General features: G+C 43.8%; 1 protein-coding gene across 1 annotated transcript in view; it reads right to left on the reverse strand.

Moving 5' to 3' along the window:
• Positions 1 to 1,713: 1,713 nt before the first annotated feature.
• LCMT1 (leucine carboxyl methyltransferase 1) overlaps positions 1,714 to 14,297 on the reverse strand; it is a gene marked incomplete at its 5' end in the record, with an annotated part of 32,418 nt that continues 19,834 nt past the window's right edge. Inside the window, 5 exons of the mRNA XM_034669562.1 lie at positions 1,714 to 1,933; positions 3,597 to 3,694; positions 7,245 to 7,336; positions 8,479 to 8,580; positions 11,548 to 11,668. Coding sequence (XP_034525453.1) covers positions 1,911 to 1,933; positions 3,597 to 3,694; positions 7,245 to 7,336; positions 8,479 to 8,580; positions 11,548 to 11,668 — 436 coding nt within the window. The remainder of the gene's footprint in view (positions 1,934 to 3,596; positions 3,695 to 7,244; positions 7,337 to 8,478; positions 8,581 to 11,547; positions 11,669 to 14,297) is intronic.

Genomic DNA, 14,297 nt, shown 5'->3' on the forward strand with positions numbered 1-14,297 from the left:
GGTTTGGGTGGTTCGTTTGTTGTTAGTAGCCATTTCTGCTACTAAATATTCAAAAGCCTGAGAAATGTAATTTTGGAGAAAAAGAGCCACTCTTCATCACTGACATCTAAAACAGTCCCAAAGTAAGAAACGAGCCAATCTCATAAATCTGGAGATTTATCAGGAATACATGAGTAAATGAGTCAGCAGGGCAACCACACTCTTGAGCAATGGTGATGGCAGGGGATTTTCCTGAGCTGTTAGGGGCAAGGGTAGAGGGGATACATATAATGCAGCAGTCAAAAGCACAAGTTCCAGGGGGCACCTGGGTGGCTCAGTCGGTTAAGCTTCTGTCTTCGGCTCAGGTCATGATCCCAGGGTCCTGGGATGGAGCCCCACACGGGGCTCTCCACTCAGCAGGGAGCCTGCTTCTCCCTCTGCCTCTGCCTGCTCTGCCTGCCGCTCCCCCTGATTGTGCTCTCTGATGAATAAATAATTTAAATCTTTTTAAAAAATGAAATAAGTATCAAAAAGCAGTACTCACCTTTCCTATTAGTTATGTGCTAAAATACTTTTCTATATTTTTCTAAAATAGTGGATTTGATCCATTAAATGGATTCACCATCCACTAATGGCTTGGTCCCACGGTTTCAAAACCACTGGATTAAGGAATGTTATAGAAGTGTTAAAGACATACCAGTACCAGCCCGAGAGCTTCTCCTTGAACTTCTTAAGACTCGAAAGATCCCTGAAAAGGAAGTAACTTTTTCACGGGGCGATTCGATGTTATTTCACGCTGTATCAGTCAACCCCACCAACAGGTATGCCGTCCCACTCTCTAGAACACTGACCAAGGATTCTGCTTGGTGGGAGAACGGGCTGTCCTCTCTTTAGGAGAGGGGAGGGCCAGGGGGCTTTCTCACTGCCATCCTGCACACATAGGATCATGTTCACGGCTCCAGTCAATACCAGATAGTTCAACAGGGGTAGACGGGCCTTATGTTTTTGAATTGCAGGAACCCTGGGCCCTATTCAGCTGTCACATTCCATTAGTATCCTGTAGTTATTATAACAAATGAGCATAAACTTTGTGGCTTAAAACACTAAAATTCTCTTACAGTACAAGAGGCCAGAAACTTGGAAATCATTTCAATGGGCTCAAGCTGGCAGTAATGATGGTTCCCTCTGAAGGCTCCAGGAGTCTGTTCTTCATGTCCCAACATCTGGTGGCCACCTACTGGTAGATTTGGCCCCTTCCCCATCTCCAAAGTGCACCGCTCCTCTCTGGGTCCATCAGCACACCTCCTACTCCTCCTACCCTCCGGCGTCTCCTTGTAAGGAACCTGTGATGGCACTGGGCCCGCCCAGATACTCCTGGGTAATCTCCCCATCTCAAGGTCCTTAGCAATCACGCCTGCAAACCCCCTCCACTGTATGAGCTAACACATTCAGAGGTTCGCAGTTCACCCAACTGGCTGCAATAAACCAAGGACTAAGCAGGCAGGTCCCGGCCAGGGCAGAGACAGGAACCGAGAAGAGCTCTGGCCTCGGGTGGAGGTGGAGGCCCAGGTCAAGGTAAACCCCCACGTGGATGCTGGAGCCTGAGCTGAGGCTGACTCACAGGGAGCAAGCCAAGGCTGGAGGAAGAGTCAGGATCTTTGGTTTCAGCTGACATGGAGATAAACCAGAGCCCACCCAAAGGAGCGAGGAGCAGCGGAGGACCAACGCGCGGGCGATTGGCAACAACAGATTTATTTCAACGATAAGTCAACGGGCACAGAAGGTGGTGCGACAGCCCTAGGAGCTGAGGCTTCTTGGGGTGTGGGATGAGGCTGGCAGGCCAGGTCAGGCCACCACCCAGGAAACGTGGCCCAACAACTCTGGGAAGGTCAGTGGCTTCAGCTCCCGGCTCAGCACAGGCCTCCAACAAATTAGTAAGTGATTTCCTTCAAACCTGAGGGAAGGAAACACACAGATGCTGTTAAGAGACTCACACCGTGGAGCAGAGCAAGCAAAGGTGGGAGAATGAACCCCTGCTGAACCCCAGGCCCATGGCCACCAGCTCAGGGGCACGGGCCACACACCTCCTCACGGCAGCTCTGCTTTCCTGCGTGGTGAGAGATCATCCACAAGGAAGCAAGAGGTTGGACGAGGCTGTGTTTATGGGGGTTTCAAGGGGATTCAGAAAGTGCTGTCACAGCTTATGGGCTCTGCGGTCAACGGCAGAAGTCCACAAGTTCAGTAATGAACCCCGAGCAAATGCAGAGACGAGACAATTGTCACCTTACACGTACACTACCGACATCACAAAGCAGCCCCCAACATAAAAATGTTCTGGGTGTTGTTCATTTATAAAAACTAGAATCGGCTTAATAGTATTACAAACGAACTACAGTTCCAAAAGCGTGGCAAAGTTGATTCAATCCGGACATAGTGTCATGACAGAATTTTTATAAAACCATTAAAATTATGCTCACTGAGAGTTTCTCACAGCGAGGGGAAATGGATGTTACGATACTAAGTGGAAAAGATCAGGACTCCAAGCATATAAGCACAGAAATTCAGTTCTGCTAAAAACAAAACACAGCTAGTAAAAGAGCGGAAGGAAAAAGCTATCAGAGGTTATCTCTGAGTGACGGGCACGCAGCTGATTTTTCTCTTTTTCACTGGACTTTTTAGAAGCTTCCAAAGTCTCTATTAAGAACGATGTTGTTTTTAAAATTGGGGGGATGCGGGGGATAACAGTATAAAACCCCACTAATAAATTCTTTGAAATGAAAAGACAAATTTAAAAGAATTTGGGGGCTGAACTGCTGGGTAAATTTATAAACTACCGGAACGCTAAGCCCCAGGGGGATGATTAACAGCTTCATGTCAGCATGGAATGTTCGTGCAGGAGGCTGCCCTTGCTGTGTCATGTTCTGTGTTTTGTCTGGGCTCCCTGCCTAAGGCTGTATGTCACTGGACGAGTCTGTAGGACGCCGTCCTCGGGACACCTGAAGGGCGGCTACTTCAGTTAAGGCCACACTGGGATCTAAAATGGTTCCATGGGGCCGGAGAGATGCCTAAGGGGGGACCCCGGAGGAAGCAAGACCCACGTGGGTCAAGACTGAGGAAGCGAATAACACTGAACAAGGACCCACGCTCCCGCCACAGCCTTCCTCTGCCAGGCGAGGGGACTTCACCTTAATCACAGAAGGTAAGGGGAGAAATTTGACCCGCAGCTGCATGGGTTTGCTGGAGACACGTAGAATGATTTGTGTGCCTGACGTCTAGTAAATCTGGTCATAAGGTGATTCAAAAGACAAACATTGGTTACTTTTATTAAAATTACTGCTCTAAACTCTCAAGGTCTTTTCCGTTCCAACAGAGGAAGTGCCAGAGGAAACCTCTAAAGGGCTGTCGGTTTGTTAGTGTTGGTACACATGATTTATCTGAACGATTCACCTGGTTTCTATGCTATAAAAACACAGAGGATATAACAGCTCATTTTCTGCCTATTGCTCATGGACACACGCATCCAATACTCCAGTTCTTTCCAGGCATGACTTACGGTGTTTGGAGACAAAAAAGTCCCCATTTTTCTAGGGCAAATCAACAAAAGTATATTCACGTACCTAGTTCATGCCCTCCTTTGGTTGCCCAACAAAGGCAGTAATGCTGCATGAGCTGTTCGAGAAGCTCCATTTCATCCAGGAATTCAAGTGACTCTATTCTGTGGGGAGAAAAAAAGTAGGACAATATCAAGCTCTACAATTAAAAATGAAGATGACGACCCAAAGTTTATGGATATGGAAAGATGTTCATATCACACTAAGAGGAAAGAAGCAGGGAGCAACATAGTACATATGATGTGGTTCCATTTTATCTTTATTATAAAAAAAAATACCATAATAGAAGTCAAAAGACAAATGACAAACTAGAAAAAAAAATTTACAACACAAATGAGAAAAGGTAGATTTTCTTGTTCTGTAAAGAGATGTCTAACTTCATGAGAAACACTTCTAAAACTTATTTAAAAGGTAAAAGACACATTCACCAGAAAAGGAAAACAAGATGCTCTCAATCTCATTAAAATACGAGATACTTTTTCAACTATCAGATTGACAAAGATCAAAAAAAAGGCTGATTTGCACTTTAGCAAGGACATAGGGGAAAGGTGCTCTCCTGGGTTACTAGTCGGATTACAAAATGGTACAAGCTCTCTGCATGGCAACCTGATCTCTTCTACCAATGCTGAAAATGCACATTACTTATTCAGCACTTCTGCCTTTAAGATTTTACCCAATGAGGGGTGCCCGGGTGGCTCACTTGGTTAAGCATCTGCCTTCAGTTTACGTCATGATCTCGGGGTCCTGGGATCGAGTCCCACATCAGGTTCCCTGCTCAGCAGGGAGTCTGCTTCTCCCTCTTCCTTTCCCCCCCACCCCCCACTCGTGGTCTCTCTCTTGCTCTTTCTCTCTCAAATAAATAAATAAAATAAAATAAAAAAGATTTTACCCTATGAGTACAAAAATGTACGTTCCAGAATATTCACTGCAGCATCATAGCATAAAACCTTAAACCAGAAGAGCTGGGTTAAATAAATTAAAGCACATTCATACAATAGGATATGTAGCTACTGAAAGAATGGGATAGGTCTATATGCATTGACACAGAACAGCCTCTAAGGCTTATCATGGAGTTCAAAAAGTAAGCTGTGTAGTAAATAATATGCAGGGCATACTATTATCTACGAAAGAAAAAGTGGGAGATATATATGCTTGTATATGCATAGCTCCCCTCCGGAAAATACAGGAGAAACTGGTAACGGTGCTTGTCTCTTGAGAGAATGCAGTAGACTGATAGTGAGGGGAACAGGATTGAAGGGCTGGTTTTTGTTTTTACTCTACATTACTTTATTCTGTGCGTTTTCTTTTATCATGCCGTGGTATGATTTTTTTCAAAAAAAGCATTTAAAATGTCAGCTTTAAAACATAACGCACACACAAAGAAATATACAAAACATATAAAATAGCTTAAAATTTTTTTTCTGTTAAAATATGGGCACGCTGGGAGAAATTTCAGGCATTTTCAAAAAATATTAAGAAGAAAATTAAAAATGATCCATACGCCCACTATTCACAATAGTCATTGCCAACATTCAGGCGTCGCCATTAGTAAAGGCTGGGGTGGGGGGAGGGGCGTACATATGTGCATTTGCTGCACATGTTTCTGTATTTGTGTTTTCGTTCCCGTCTCGGTAGGCAGGCCTAAGGGTCACATCTGAACTGAGAGTGACTACACATAAGGTACTTGGCTTGCTTCCCAACTCATCAGAAGACCCACGAGGCAGATTTGCCAAGTTCTACAAAACACCAGCACCATAATGAAGGCTCCAGGATGTTTAGCACCAAGTTCAGCTCTTAGGAGACACTAGATTGTGAAGCCGTTCCTTGGAATGTGAACTCCAAGGCAGGCATATCTTTTGATCCGTTTTGATCTCTGTTGTATTGCCTTGTGCTTAGGAAAGTACATGGTGCACAGTTGGCACTCAGTATTTGTTAAATAAACGGCTCGCCTTAGACTTCTTTTTTATACACAGTATCCAGCAGAAGCCCTTGGCAAATGTAGACACAAACTACCAGGCATTCCCAGACCTGGGAGGGCTGTTCGGCCTTGAGCAGACAGACCAAAGCCTGTCCCGCCTCATTCCCCACCTCTGTCAGGGATACACGGTGCTGAATACACAAGGCCATGGCAACACGAGACAAATGACAGCCTAGAAAAAAGTTGCTCCTGTGACGGCTGCCGCCAGTTACAGACTCCTCTCTGGGCACCCAGGAGAGCTGCTAGAGGATTACCACTTTAGATGCCTGACCAGGGCTATTCAAAACAGTTGCCTTGACATGCAGCAAATGAAACACAGTCTGCGGGAAAGGAAAATTCTTGAGGATTCCAGAAAACATGGACCTGATCACATGGAGACAACTCTTTCACAAACCTTCAAGGCCTTGATCTAAACATTTAGATAAGATAATGATACTTCTAAAAATTAATAGCAACTTCTGTGGAGAAGCAAGGCCTAAAATTTTTCTGATTATCTTGTAAGAGACCTATACCTGTAGGTCCCCAAAGGCAAGAGGAAACACAAACCAGGGAGTATAAAGTAACGATAAAAGAAGAACTGAATTAAAGTTGGCACTAACACTGCCCAGAGATAAATACGGTTGTTTATAACAGGGAGATTAAAGCACAACAAAATAAACAATACGGCACAACTAAATGCCCAGCTCTAGACGCAACTTTTTTTTTTTTAAAGATTTTATTTATTTATTTGACAGAGATAGAGACAGCCAGCGAGAGAGGGAACACAAGCAGGGGGAGTGGGAGAGGAAGAAGCAGGCTCACAGCAGAGGAGCCTGATGTAGGGCTTGATCCCGAAACGCCGGGATCACGCCCTGAGCCGAAGGCAGACGCTTAACCGCTGTGCCACCCAGGCGCCCCAGACGCAACTTTTTAATTACTATAAAATTATTATCACCAATGTAATCTATCCACGTATCAATATAAATACTAATCATCATTGAATAGGGCATGGGAACCTTCTGTATTTGGGTATATTTTGGTATGTGAAGAGAAATACAATCAATTGTTGAGTTTCTAAAAGAGGATGGTGACCTCTAGACCAATGCACGTAATATGGATCTACTGATTTAAAAATCAGAAACTTATGTATCAATAAATATTAACCTTTACATACACATAGAAAAACACACCCCAACTTATTAATAACAGCAATTTCTGGAAGTGCAGCTACAGAGTGCAAAACTACTTTCCATTTCATGCACGTCATACATAGCTTGAAAACCGTTTTCGAACAATTTATTTTATAATGAGGGGAGAAGTCTCATTTAAAAATCTGCTAGCAGACTTTTCCCCTTTAGAAGCCCTTGGACAACGTCAGTCTCCTCCTCCTCTTCCAAAACACAGAGATTGTGCAAAATTTCCACTTGCAGAGGGTGCTCTGGGAGTGTTACAGGTGTGATTGCTTATTTTTACTAAAATAATCTGTGTTGGCATAAATCCTATCTCAGTGAGTGGCTAATGAGTTACTCTCAAGGTGCTATCGATGTTTAGTCTGTATTAGCAGATTAAGTTGTTTCAAAATAAGTCTAAGTTAGGGTTTGAGGGTTTATTGTTGTTTTTTTCCTTTTACATTAAAGACAGTTATGCCTTTAATTCATAATCGTTTGCCACAAGGCTAACTATTGCCGATCCCGCACCTGCTCACTTCAGCTTGAGGCAACTTGCTGTACAGTTCCATCATGTCGACTGCTGACGCCGTTTCCCACCCATTCGACAGGAGCCGTTCTTTCTAGAATGTGCAGTGGAGAGAAATGGAGAAGGTACAAGGCACTGGCGTACAAATCCAAGACTCTTTAAGCACGTGAAAATTTCTCTTAGATGACTTCTCTTTTGAAAACCTATCCTAGCCTCTATCTTCCTTCTTATTTTCCAATTTTCTACACCAAACATGCATTGTTATAATGCGAGAGAAATCACTAAAGTATCTTTAAAGAGAAATAAAGAAACATCTCTAGGGGCAACAGTTTTTTGAAAGCATTCGAGTGGTAATGTGATGAAAACATGTAAAATCTAACCTATTTAATGGAGGAGGCAGGAAAAAAAAAAAGGTATTTAAGAAAATCTATTAGATTCCAGCGGGGCACCTGGGTGGCACCGTCGGTTAAGCGTCTCACCCTTGGTTTCAGCTCAGGTCATGATCTCCTCAGGATTTTGGGATCCAGCCCCGAGTTGGGCTCCATGCTCAGTGTGGAGTCTGCTTGAGATCCTCTCTCCCCCCTCCCCCTCCCCTTCCCACTTGTCCTGTCTCTGTCTCAAATAAATAAATAAAATCTTTAAAAGAAAGTCTATTAGATTCTAAGAAACTTAAGAGTCACGTCAAGTACAAAGTTTGGATCATGTTTGGATCCTGTTTGAAACACACCAACTATAGATTTTTTTTTTTTTTAAGCAACTTGGGAGATCTGAACACACACTGTGTAGTGGGTGCTATGAAGGAGTTCTGGTTGATTTGTGAGGTGTGGCAATGGTATTACCACGATCTCAGGGGGAAGAAAGTCCTTATTGGTAGGAAATTCACACTGAAGTATTCATGGGCAGAATGATATACTGTCTGGGATTTGCCTTAAAATGTTCCAATGACAACACCAACAAAAATTGGGGATAAATAAAACAATATGGACAAAATGTGAATTACTGAAGCAGGCCGATGGGACATGGGTGTTCTTTTTACTATTCCCTCTGCTTTCATCTTGTCTGAAAATCTGCATGATGAAAGTTTGAAATACTAGGGTATAGGAAATGTCCATGTGTATTTTCCAGACCAAGGGCTTGGACTTCCCTAGCATGATGAACTAGTGGCCCACGTGGAGCCCCCGCTTCTCAGATCTGCAAAGGGAAGATGCCCTTCCCTGGGTGGCCCCGCTCTCTGACCTGTGACTCTAACGACTTGCAGGTCTCCACTCCTGCCAGGTCACACTGTCGCCTCCTCAGGTTCTCGATCATGATCTGTCCAAACCGGTCATCCATGTTCACCTGGGAAAGGAAAGGGGAGGCTGGGCGCTGCCAGAAGGGTTTCTCTGGTTCTCGAATATGCAAAATAAGACAACACCACTCTATTTCTAACCAGCCGTGGCCGACGTCTGCTAATACCCAGGGCAGGTCACGGAATCGGGTGCAGGCACAGCACGGAGGGCTGACCAGGGCGTACACTGTGACAGCCCCTAGAAGGGCCACTGGACGGGTTGTGCTTGGCCCGGGAGGCAGCCATGCCACTGCCAGCACATTGTTCTGTGGCACTCATGCATGCATGCAAGGGTGCAAGAATGTTTATAGCAGCATTACATATAACAGAAAGGACCCGGTAAGGATTTAATTGCCCATCATTTGGGGTCAAAGAAATTCTGGCATGGTCATTTAATGGAATATTGCATTGCCAAGAAAACAGGAAAAAAAGAGGATATATACATGTAGATAGACACAGACACAGGTATGAAATGATTTCTTAGGTAATAAACTCTTGAAAGGTAAGATACAGAGGAATGTGCAGAATATGCTCCTATCAGCCTTTAAGAAAAAAAACAGGTCTACATTTATATATGCACAGAATAACTCTGGAATCTGGCCATGTCGCTTCCCACGTTAGAGGGCAAAAGTCCAAGGTAGGAGAGAGACTTGCCTTTCCCTGCCTGTCCTTTTGTACTATTTGATTTTTTAAAAATGTTGCATGTGGTGTTACTTTTTGAATAAAGAACCATTTTAAACCAGTTGAAAAAACCCTTAATGTAGAGATACACACAAATGCTGCAACACAGAATACACTGTACATTATCATAGCGTAGATGCTATTACTCTGTCATAGACACGGTATCAAAACTTCATCGCTTTAATATATAAAATGATTCCCAGAGTTCTCGTGATGACATTGCCAGACAAGAACCAGCATGACTCTTTTGGTGGGTGTGTGAGGCTTATGGGGCATTAATGATCACACTGCCCCCTATTCTTTCAGGATCCGAGGGTGTCTGTGAGCACACGCTCTGTTGTTTCGCTGCCTGGGTTGGAGTCCTGGCCTGACACTTTCTAGCTGTGAGGCTAGGTGGCTATAGGCAAGCTGCCTAACTGTGCTTTGGTCCCCTTACCCACAAAACCTGGGGGCTACTGTGATAATCAAGTAAGTTAAAACATATAAAACTCATGGGATGTGCCTGCTAGTCAGCAGATTCTTATTACATCGGTGTTGATATGTTCATCGTTTATGCAGTTTTTGTCATTTTAAACTACTGATCAGAAAATCACGGACGGCATGGGAGTAATTAATACATGTGAGGATGCTGATGATTTTATATTTGTTAGGAAATTAAGTTAAATGTTTATTATTCACAAAGTGAGGATGGGAGATAAGAACTGAACCAGTTTAGGGACGGCTGTGGACAACAGACTGAAACCTGGCATGTCCCCAGGCCTGCTCCAAAGTGACAGGGTCTGGGGTCAAAATTCACTTCATCCTCCATGTCCATATGATGTTGAATAAGAAAATACATGGATGAAACAAGATGGACAAAGCCAGGTGAACACCCATGATGTGTGCAAACAGAAAGCAGAATTCATTTTCCCCAGGCATGGTATCCTGCAAAGACAAATTCACAGGATTTACAGAAAAGACAGATGAGGCCAGCTACCATTACACCCATTCACCAGGACTGCAGACTGAGTCTGAGGAGTGCCCCCAGTTATAGAGAGGGAAGGAAGAAAAGTCAACCAAGAACCACCTATACAAGAATCTGGCCTGGGGCACGGGGTGGCAAAAAGGTCAACCAGGTCTAGCCTTAGATCTATCCGTAAGTATGTTGCAGTGGGCAAGACCTTTACTGCTCTCATCTGTGATAAAATTTAAAACTAAACGAGATTAAAAAAATAAAGTAAAATCAATAAAAGCAAAATAAAAGAAGCAATAAAAATAGCTACTGTGTATTTATTAGGGCTTGTCATGTGCCCACTGCTACACATCATCTCATGAGTTCCCGTAATAATCCAGAGAAGTTATCCCTTTAAAAACAAGGACCAGGGGCTCAGAGAGATCGAAAGAACAGCTCATGCCTACCTAACAGCTGGGCAATACCATAAATGTTCTTGTACAAATTAACTCACTCCTCATTACAACCCTATGAAGTTGGGACTGTTATTATTCTCATTTTTCGGATAAGGAAGACAGGCACAGAGAGATTATAAAACTTGTCCAGGTCACACAAGTAGGCAGTCTACCTCCAGAGCATGGACTCCCAACCACCATGCAATTCTGCGTAAGGACAAACAGCCCCGAGTAAGAGCAAGGGCCAGGATTCAGACCCAAGCTGAATAATTTCAAACCTCCAAAGCATAATCCTTTCCACTAGATCAGAAGAGAAAAACAGGCAGCCAGTGGTCCAAACTCAGTGATCTCAGAGATCAGGAAATTTATCTTAAAATCCTGCATTCTAACTTCTCCTAAAAAATTGGGAGTTCTCAACTCTAGGCTCACACACCCATGTGGTAAAACTGGCTGGCACTGAGCAGGGGACCCGCCCATGAGATGGGACCTGGACACTCTGGTTCACCATAGTCCCCACCACTCCCACCTGCCTTACACTGGCCAACTTCATCCATTTGCATCACAGGCCTGCCTCTGAGGTAATCTGAGTTTGCTACCCCTATACCCGTATGACAGCCAAAATCCCTCCACCAAGGTCTATGACTCAACAGTAAATACAATGATAAAAGAAGAACTCAAAAAACTTTTATAAAGGCCAAGACAGACATTCCAAAAACTCTGGCTATAAGTTCGCAGGAAATCAAGAAATCAGGGATACTGGGGATTGCTAGAATCAGTGAAAAAGGAGGTATGTGAGTAGCCCAGAGGCAAAAGGAAAGGAATAAGTGGGAATATATACTGAGGTTGCTCGGAGAGTGTTAAGCCTCCACGGGAATATATGCAGAATGCAAATGTCTCGTGCTCCCATTTACCTGTTCGTAGTTTATGAACATGGCAGTCTCAAAACTGCTGGCCGCCCACTTGAGAAGGTTGGCAGACTGCTCCGGAGACATGTAAACCAGCACACATTCAGTTATCAGGAGTGTTGGCAATCTTAAGGAAGAAAAAAAGGCACATACATATGTATTCATCAAACTGGGACTCTCTAGGGACACCTGGGTGGCTCAGTCGAGTAAGAGCCTGGTTCAGGTCATGATCTCGGGGTGGTGAGATCAAGCCCCACACTGGGCTCCTCCTACTTCCCCCTATGCTCTTCCCTGTGCACGCACACGCTCTCTCTCTCTCAAATAATTAATAAATAAATAAATAAATAATAAATATAGTCAAGTATACATAAAAAAAACATTGGGACTCTCTAATGGCACATATGTAGCAGTACTGACAGGGCAGGAAAACCCTGTTTTTCACATCCCAGGAAAACAAGATGCACTGAACAAGCACATCACCAATCAGTGTAGTAATAGATATAGAATACCATCATGACCCAAAGTTTTAGACTGTGAAAAGGTGAGCAATGAGCAAGGATTTGTCTGGCTTGTGAGACAGTGCTAAAGGCGTGTGGTGGTGTGTAAACATGGCTACAAATTCTCCCTCCACCCTCCCACCCGATAGCCCAAGATGGCAGAGGAGCAGGAGACCTGAGTTTGGTCTGGTCCTAGGAATTCGGTTAGTTGGCTATCAAATCATTCCGGACATCTGCAAACTCAGCCAAAGATCTAAGAAAATAGCTGCAACTCTACAAATAGAAAAGCGACCACTTTCTGCAAGGTAGAAGGAGCAGAGAAGTGAATCCGAGGGGGTATATGGGAAGATAGACCTCGGGGGGAGGGAGCCTCCATCAGCCAGCACCAGAAAGTGATAGAGCAGTGGAGTGCAAAATCAGAACTTTTAGAAATCTGCTCCAGTGAGGGACATCCCTGCCTGAAAGGTGCCCAGGTGGCGAGCTGGGGCAGAATCCTAGGTGGGACAGTGTGGTCTCAGGATCCTGGGGTCCCAGGAAGACTGGGAGTGCGTGAGTGTGGCAGAGCTCCCAGGCATCAGAGAGGGGAAGCAGGCTGCAATCAGCAAGCCCAGGAGTGGGCTCTTAGCTTGGGGCTGCCATTAACCAGGAACCGAGGCACGGTCAGGTGACTGCTCTCGGACCAGGGGCCCAGCAAGTGGCAGCACCGCCACAAGACCCCCCTTCCTCCCCTGGGAGGAGCGGTGCAGGGCTGCACTGAAGGAGTCTGCAGGGTTTGTAGACTTGAAACTGGGTCATGTGCCTGAGATAGAAATGCTTGGTCACAGGCTAGATAAGCATGGAGTGTGGTCGGAGACCAGAGAGACAAGAGTGATTGACTGCTTTTCTGAGGATGCACTGAGGAGTGGGACCCTGAGCTTTGGGCTCCAGGGCCAGAGATTGGGAGGCTGACATTTTCATTCTCATCCTCTAAAGCTGCGCAGAAAGCTTTCAGGGAACAAAAGCCACATAAAGCAAACCAGAGGAGATTACTTAGCCTGGCCCCTGGCAAGAGCGGTGCAATTCCGCCTGGGGCAAAGACACCTGAGAATCAACGCAACAGGTCCCACCCCCAGAACATCAGCCAAGAACATCACCTAAAACCAAGCTTACGGATCATACAGAACTGCAAAACTCTAGCATTAGGGGAAATTAATATATAGAATTGATGGTTTTTTTCCCCCACGATTCTTTAATCTTAAATTTTTTCTCTTTCCTTTTTCACCAATTTTATCAACTCTTTTAAAAAATCTTTTTAATTTTCATTTTTACATTTACATTCTATCCTTTCATTGTATTTAACTTTATTTTCCTATATATATATGTAGGTTTATCTTTCTTTACAATTTTGGGGTGCAGTTTCTTCTAATAAACAGAACAAAATACACCCAGAATCTAGTGTAATGATCTCCTCCCTTCACCTATCTGATAATATTCTCTCTCCTTTTCTTCTTCTTTCTTTTTTTGCTAAAGTCTTTTTAAATTTTCATCTTTACATTCTATCCTTTCATTTTATTTAATTTTATTTGTGTGTGTGTGTGTTTCTTTCTTTACAATTTTGGGATGTAGTTTCTGTAACAAACAGACTACAGTACACTCAGGATATATGTATTGCTCTGTTCTGTTCACCTGTCTGATTACATTCTCTCACTCTCCTTTCTAATTAATTTTTTTTCAGTTTCAGGTCTCTTCTAATTTGTATAGTGTATAATTCTCTGGGGTTGTTGTTGTCATTTTAGTACTTTGTTCTCTTTTTCAACTATTCTTCTCTGGATAGAATGACAGAGGGGGCGCCTGGGTGGCACGGCGGTTAAGCATCTGCCTTCGGCTCAGGGCGTGGTCCCGGCATTGTGGGATCGAGCCCCACATCAGGCTCCTCTGCTATGAGCCTGCTTCTTCCTCTCCCACTCCCCATGCTTGTGTTCCCTCTCTCTGGCTGTCTCTATCTCTGTCAAATAAATAAATAAATAAAATCTTAAAAAAAAAAAAAAGAATGACAAGACAGAAAAACTCATCTCAAAAAAGAGAACAAGAGGCAGTACTGACTGCCAAGGACCTAATCAGTATGGATATAAGTAAGATGTCAGAACTAGAGTTCAGAATAATGATTATAAAGATACTAACTGGGCTTGAAAAAAAAGCATAGAAGACACTAGAAAATCCCTTTCTGGAGAAATAAAAGAACTAAAATTTAGTCAAGTCAAAATCAAAAAGGCTATTAAT

This window comes from Ailuropoda melanoleuca, chromosome 10 (assembly GCF_002007445.2).
Source record: "Ailuropoda melanoleuca isolate Jingjing chromosome 10, ASM200744v2, whole genome shotgun sequence".
Taxonomy (NCBI): Eukaryota; Metazoa; Chordata; class Mammalia; order Carnivora; family Ursidae; genus Ailuropoda; species Ailuropoda melanoleuca.